At 33.9% G+C, this 7,790-nt stretch overlaps 1 protein-coding gene across 1 annotated transcript; it reads right to left on the reverse strand.

Annotated features, from left to right (window-relative positions):
* Positions 1–376: 376 nt before the first annotated feature.
* Positions 377–3,995, reverse strand: LOC111986192 (small ribosomal subunit protein uS10c). Its single transcript, XM_024017814.2, has 4 exons — positions 3,652–3,995; positions 3,263–3,322; positions 1,983–2,315; positions 377–793 (listed from the first exon to the last, which is right to left on the reverse strand). The coding sequence occupies exons 1-3, from the start codon at positions 3,895–3,897 to the stop codon at positions 2,004–2,006; spliced, it is 618 nt and encodes a 205-aa protein (XP_023873582.1). The 5' UTR covers positions 3,898–3,995; the 3' UTR covers positions 377–793; positions 1,983–2,003.
* Positions 3,996–7,790: the final 3,795 nt, after the last annotated feature.

A 7,790-nucleotide genomic window follows, 5' to 3' on the forward strand; every position in this document is an offset into this window, starting at 1 on the left:
ACATTCGAAAAAAGGGCCTTATGATTTACAGTTTAGAATTAAAATATTAGGTTGACATGTTAAAGCAATATCTGGACACGAAGATCTTAAAGTGTGTCTTTGTTTTTTCTAATAAACTTCATCAAACTTTGTACAAATCAGATAATTAGATGTCATCAAATCAAAGTTTTTTTCCCTCTACAAATGGTTTCAGCAGTATTAGGCCTCAAGATCGGCACTCATCAGTCTTATTGGAAAGACGCAGAAGTACCACTAAGCTATAGGGTAATGAAATCAAAGTAAATTTTGAGATACACGACCAAATACATAATCGACACTCAGGTGACTCATCACTCAAGTCTAATGGACTTCATGACTTTGGCAAGACGTCTATAAGTAACATGGGGTAAACTTTTCATCTCATCCTACCTTTTATATCAAATAAACTTCATATTTATGAAAAAAAGACAAGATAATGTGTCACAGCACATACTAATCTGACAAGAACTAGAAAATAGTAACACTGCTCATTAAACATTCAAGACGTCATGCATCTTGGTATTTTTCATCTAGCTCTAACAATTAATGCAAGCACAAGGAAATGAGAATGCCACAGAGAAACTCTACATGCCTTTCTTCAAGAGGTCAGCGGTTTCAATTTTCTACGTGATATTGCTTACAAGAAATCCACAAAAGAAACTTTTGAGAACAGGCCAACTGTTCAATGAACTTGTTCCTGCGATCACCCCTCTACAAGGCAAATCTCAACAATGACATCTCTAAGGGATATTTGCTCTAGGAAGCAATCCAGAACCTAAGAAGAAAAGTAAAAATGTGAAAGTACAGGATAAAATAAAAGCTAGATATCTTGTTGCAAGAATATTGGTGATTTTATGGATAAAAACTTTTTACATAGAAGGCAGACTATATTGAAATATTTAGGCAAAATGAAATACTAATGCAACAGAAAAGGAACTACAGCCCCAATGAGAGGTCATTTGGAAAGAACTTATAGTCAAACAACGAGGAGAGATACTCGCATGATTTTTTTTTTTTTAAAATGGTTAGAAATCTCTTAAGCTACTACCCATACCCCTCCCCTCACCCTCAACCCCTACCTAGGGAGGTGCCATCAGACCAAATGGGTCATTGGCAAGATACTCGCATAGAATTGCTTCTGCTGTATCTCTTCAAGTTCATTGTCCCAGGATGCAACACATAAACCAGGAAAGAAATACAAGGCCAACAACTGTCAGGGCACTTTGAGTGTCCAAAATAACACCTTTTGCTCCTTTCATCTTATCAAGATCATAATTCTGAGTGACATCACCATAACAAATTACCTGCCACTGAAAATGCCCTTCTTCAGCCATCATCAGTTCTCTTCCAATAATTTCTCAATTGAGAATGCAACCATCATATTTGATAATCATTAGTTTTTTATATTACACAATTTCAGTTTTAGTTTTCAAAAGTTAGTTTTCTCTTGCTCACTTTGTCTGGCCATCTCGTTGGTTAGACAATTACATGATAGAGCCAAACAGTGCCATTTTCCAGTAACTTTAAAAGTGGCTGATGTGTTGTAACAACAAAGTCGGGAAAGCCACTTTTTTGCACTTAAGAAGCTTAGTTGATCAACCCAGTAGATTCATAAGAACCTAAGAAGTTTATTTAAAAGCGATAAGAACAACGTAGAGCAGATGAAAGTCCACAACTAGGAATTTAAGGAATTAGTCTTAGCCTCTTAGGAATGAACTCAACATTGTGGCAAGAAATCCAAACATCCTTAATACTCTTTATCTTTAATGCATAGGAAGTTCAACAATTTTTTTGCAAAAAAAATTGGGACTGATGGCTTTACTTAATGAAGATGAAAGTTGGAGTAATAATCAAACTAGGAAAAGAAATATCATCTATCACAGTCTTTTTCTCTAATTTTTTCCCCCAAATAGCAATCTACAAAACATAGTTAACCTCATAGTTTGGAAATTCAAGAAATTTACCTAAGCTGCAGCACTGTTTCTTCAGAGCTTGACCTCCACATCAACACCAGCAGGAAGATCAAGTTGCATCAAAGAATCAATTGTTTGCGCAGTTGGGTAAAGAATATCAATGAGGCGCTGGTGTGTACGGATCTCAAAATGGAATCTTGCATCCTTGTGCACATGTGGTGATTTGAGAACGCAATAGATTCGCTTCTTGGTTGGTAATGGAACAGGACCCATGGTTTTTGCATTTGTAGTCCTTGCAGCATCCAATATCTGCTTGCAGGAGTCCTCTATTAGGGGCACCCAGTATGATCTAAGCTTAATTCTGATTTTCTGCTTTGGGGCCATCTGCAAACAAAACATCATTTTAGATTATTACAATTCTACTAGAAAGGTAGAAAAAATGACAGACAAATAGTTCTAACAGAAAAGATATATTTTGATTTTTCAGCCAGCCCTGACTTCTTTGTTGTTGGCCTTGTGGTTATTTTTCAACAACTTAAGGGTTATTCATATGGCCATTTCATATATCCTTAATGCCCAAGCAGTAAAGAAGGATGTGAATTAAATCTCTAAAGCAACTAAAAAGTTCTCTTTGTCACAAGCCAAAACATTTGCTGCTTAGCAAGGTGCTGCAGTATAAACAAGGTGGTACTATTACTGAAAAGAGTGACTACATGATCTATTGGTTGATGTTTACACAGAAGTCCGTTCCAGAATCAGATAGGTGAGAGGAATAGTCGCAGCTCACAGGCAACAGTTGAGTCAGAACTCTAGCATATGAATATATAAGAAAAGGAAAAACTGACATAGGAGGGTCTACTTCATCAACAAGAACATTTCCAGACTAAAAACTGAACTTAACTTGACTAATCTCAACTGTCTGAGGAACATCTTTTACATGGAAATAGGAAATGATTCACTTAACTCCAAATTACAATCTTGTACATGTAATCCTGTAGCATCTTACACCTCGGAATCATAGCTTCATCTTCAACTCCATTGAAAAACAGATTTTACAGTACAAGACTTCAAATCTATTTCTTTAGCAGTGAAAGTTACTCTCATGACATAAAATCCAAATTGCACAAAGTATTACACACCCATTTCATCTAGTTTGTCATCCTATTGATCCCAACCATTACATATTGCCCCACCCATTCAGACTTTTTCTTCTCATTGAAATTTAAAGTTTTCTTGAGTAAAAAAGTTAAATAAAATCTAACACTTAAAAATTTTCTCTTCTTTTTTTTTTCACAACATGAAAATCAACCAAACAATGGTAAGATATATACCGAGTCTGCATCTGCACCAATACTGAGTGAAGAAGTACTGGGTGTCTCGGAATCTCCAACCTAAAACACAGATAATTAATGTTAAATTCAAAGCCATAAAAATCAAACTCCTTTCGATATTTGATGAACTGCACTAAAGAAAATATTTCTATTTTCCAATCCCACATTTTCTCAGCAACCAAACATAGCAAATGCTTTCATGCTCATCTGTTTTCAGTTTCCCAGAAATAAAAAACCATACACATTTGCCCAAATAGCGTTTTAAGATTAATTGAGGTCAAAGGGAGAAAATTTGATAAACAAATACATTTTCTTTTCCCACATTTTCTCTACTACCAAACAGAACTTAAGCAAAACAAAACAAAACAAAAAAGGCAAGAATTACAGACCTCAAAGGTTGTAGGGTCAGACTCATCTGGGGTTTCTAGAGGTGGGTCTAGAGTTTCTGGGGACTCCAACACTTCAGGAGCAGCATAAATCCTAGTAGATGGTAGTGAGGGTTTAAGGGCTTTGAGCTTTGAGGCTTTACAAGTGTAGAAAGAGAAAGAAGAGAGTTTTGGTTTGGAAGGAAATGGAGAAGAATTGGGCAATGGAATGGAAGGAATTAGTGTTGCAGAGATTGAAGAAACTGCCATGGAAGAAAGCTCTCTCTCTCTCTCTCTCTCAGTTTTTCTTTGTTTTGCTGTGTGTATGAGTTTCACTCCGTGTTGCTTGTTCTGACTAGAATTATCCAAATAATTTTTTCTTTATTTCCTGTTTGATAATTAAAAAAAATAAAAATAAAAATTGTTTTGGGAAATTATATAATGGCCCTTTTGGGCTAGGTGGGAAGTCCAAAGTTGAAATCTATGTCTGCTTCAATTGGGCTTTGGTTGGTGTCCAAAACTAAAGGGGGAGGATCATTTGATTAACGTTATTGAACCGGCCCATATCCAAGAATGTGTTAATGAGTTTTATGTCGGATCATCTTAAAAGAGTTGTAACTTGTAATAAGCGAGTTGGATTGTAAGTAAACCCATATTTTTTCGGGTGAAAAAAAAATATTAAACATAAAAAATAACAAAATATTCAAAAATAAAAATTAAATAATACATAGATTCTTAAATTTACATGATTCAAAGTTCACTCATAATATGATTATCATAAAATAGCAACAACAAAAAAAAAAAAAAAAAAAACTTTTATGTCGTGAACCATGTCAAGTTATGAATCTACACAAGTGTATTTGTTCATATTGCATGTAAAATAATAATAATTTTATATCAACTAGGACTTTTTTTTTTTGGATGAACATATTACCTAGGAGGATAACTAATAAACTTTAAAAATAAAACATTACATATTAGGTAAAGAAAAGTAAGTAAATATTAATATGAATTTTGTCTCAATTTAATCAGCGTTAGTGGTAAATCCAACGCTAGAAATCTTCATACTTTAAAATTATTATCTGTCATATAAATGTTTTCACACCATTTACACTTTGTCCTGCATTGAGTGATCTATTGTAAAGTGATTGCATGGACTTTGTGCATAAAATTAAAAGTGCAACCGATTGTGTTTGGGCAAGGTAAGGTATGAAAAACAAAATAATAATAATAATAATAATAATAATAATAATGTGTCTATGTCCACTTAAACGTATATGTTATGGTTTTAGTTCTAATACAAAATAGTGACGTTGGTGCCTCATAAAATAGCATAACTTGTGTTACAACTCACTCACGTGGCGAGTTGTAAGTAGTAAAGGTCTGTCTTCACATAGACCTACCATCACACCTCTCTAACTTACAACTCGCTACGTGAGTGAGTTGTGGCATAAGTTGTGTCATTTTAAATGACACCAGCAATACTCAATATAAAAATGTATGTTATATTTTTTATTAATATTTAATATAGAGGGACTCCAGTAAAAGCACTAATAGTCCAATTGATGTATTATCATTTTGGCTGATCTCCATCATCAAATCAATAATGGGGGTATTCAACAAAAATAAATATAAAAAATCAAGAATGGGGGCAGTACAACAATTCATAAAACTAGCAATTACCTACAAAGATAGAGCCAGAGTTTTGAGTTAGGGAGGCAAAATTATTCTAAGATTGAATCTCACAAAAGGATTCATTTTTGTTTTTTTAATAAGAAAAAAAGGAATAATTATTATTACTAAATAAAGACAAATATAAGAATGTGGAAAATATGCATAAGAAATGAATTATAAATTTATTACTTATCTGTGGGGACAAGGCCCAAAACGGTATATTGGGCTTTGGGCCCTGTCCGAGGATGTTAGCATGTTCGAGGAAAGAAAAATAAGTTGAGAGATTCCAACTTAGCGCCTCACGAGTAAGAAAAGGGAGTGAGGACTGAGGCAGTCTGAGGAGGGGTACCTCCTTGGCCATGACAAACATTGCTCTAATACGTGTTCCAGCGACGAAAACGACCTTAATGGTGTCAGAAGCATGTCTCGTAAACACAAGAGAAAGAAGGAAATCCAAAAATATCTAAGGAAAAGGTGTCACTTCCGCACTAAATGCACTGCAGCTACTTTTTTGACCACATTTATGTGGAGGAGACCTCTGAACAGTGTTTTCTTGGCCACCGCGACTCACAGAGAGCCAGAAGGGGTGTCTAATGGGACAAGTACTCGAGCGGTGGCTGGAACGGTTGACAAATAGAGGGCCAAGATCACCAATAAGGAGGTATATAATGTAAAAAACCCCTGAAGGAAAGGGGATCGAGAAAAAGAAAGAAAGAACACTGTAGCAACCAGAATTGCACTTGTAATCAGCTTCATTGGTCTATAAGAATATTTGTCTCCTCGGACAATACATTCAACTAATCTTACGTGTTTTGTTCTTGCATGATGGTCATTCAAACCTATCCTAGCCGTTGGTAGATTTACTAAGGCCTAGTTTTTTGACCCACTCTCTACAAATTTATTGTACTGGGCTCATTAACCCACTATCCCATACATATTGGGTTGGGGCTGTAAACCATACCCTTACATTATCAATTCATAATTTATTAGTTTTCAATTTATAAATTTATTTATTATAAATTTATAGCTAGTTATAGCTAATGTATTTCCCTCAACAACCCATTAGCCAACCAAATGTTTTTACTAACTGTACAATAATTTTTTTTACTTTTACTGTACTTACTCACTCTATCTATTCTCTTTATAAGTTATAGAAAGTCATGCTCACACACACTCGACACTTCACAGTTTTGCAACATAATTTAGAAAGAAAAATTTAATTAAAAAAATAATACAGTCACACACAGAGATACAAATAACATAAATAGTATGGAGGGAGATTCCAAGAGATAAACAAAATACATAAATGGGTATGGAGGAAGAGAGAAGAAACGTCTGCTATTCATGTACACTAAATTGTTTGGGTTGATCTAACTTTTTATTTAGGCATATTTTTTTACTAAAGGGGCCAAGAGTTTGGAGACTTGGGGGTGTTGAGAGTTTGGAGATGGGGAGGGGCAGGTTTAATTTTTCTTGGGCCTAAATTGTAACTCAAGCCTATTGCATATATATAGCTGTTGGTTTTTCAAAATCTCGGGGGAGGGGTGGGGGGGGGTTGTGGGGGAATGGCCCCCCAATGCCAAACTATAACTCTGTTCACTCATTCATCCATCCTTATCTATTCGCTCATTCTTTTTCTTATCACTTCTCCTACTTTGCTCTCTTTCTCTCTCTAAAAAACATATACACATCTTTCATTGATTTTTGAATAGCTTTGTTCAAAGATGAGTTCAAGTGAACCTGCAGGTAACTAGTACATACCATGTTTTAGTTTATTGTTCATGTATTCAATTTTTGCCAGAATTTATGTTGACATTTTATGTATACAAGTTTGATGAGATTTTCTTATGTGTTGAGCTGTACGTTTATGAGTCTTATATATACATATCAAGTAATTATGAATGTTACACCACTAAATAAGATTTTATATTATATTAATATTTTAAAAATCTTACTGTTGAATTTTAGTTTTCATAATTCTTAACACATATCGAATAATTTCATGTTAATTGGAGATTATTTACTATTTGATTAATAAATTCATGTTTTGTGTATAATTTTAAGATACAAAAAGTTTGAAATCTAAACATTTTACAGAAGAAATAGTCATTGATCTATATATAATCATCTTGAAATTTTGTCAATACAGAGGGGATAGAGCGAACATGTAATTTAAAGATGATATTTCAAAGCACACATTCAATAAAATAATATATATATATATATATATATAGAAAATGGTGTGAGTTGTTATGTGCAAGGGGGGTAGAAAATGGTCAAAGCACACAGTCATCTCCCTAGAAGAATAATATTTTGATTTTCATAAGCGTGTGAGTTGTTATGTGTAAGGGGATTAGTAAACTAGGGCAGGACAAAAAAAAAATGGCAGTAATACAAATTATTAAGATCTTTTGAGCAAAAAACCAAAAAGAAAACAATATATTTAGTTTTTTTTTTTTTTAATAATAATTTGGCACATTAAAATTTGT

Source organism: Quercus suber, unplaced genomic scaffold, assembly GCF_002906115.3.
Source record: "Quercus suber isolate HL8 unplaced genomic scaffold, Cork oak 2.0 scaffold_66, whole genome shotgun sequence".
Classification (NCBI taxonomy): Eukaryota; Viridiplantae; Streptophyta; class Magnoliopsida; order Fagales; family Fagaceae; genus Quercus; species Quercus suber.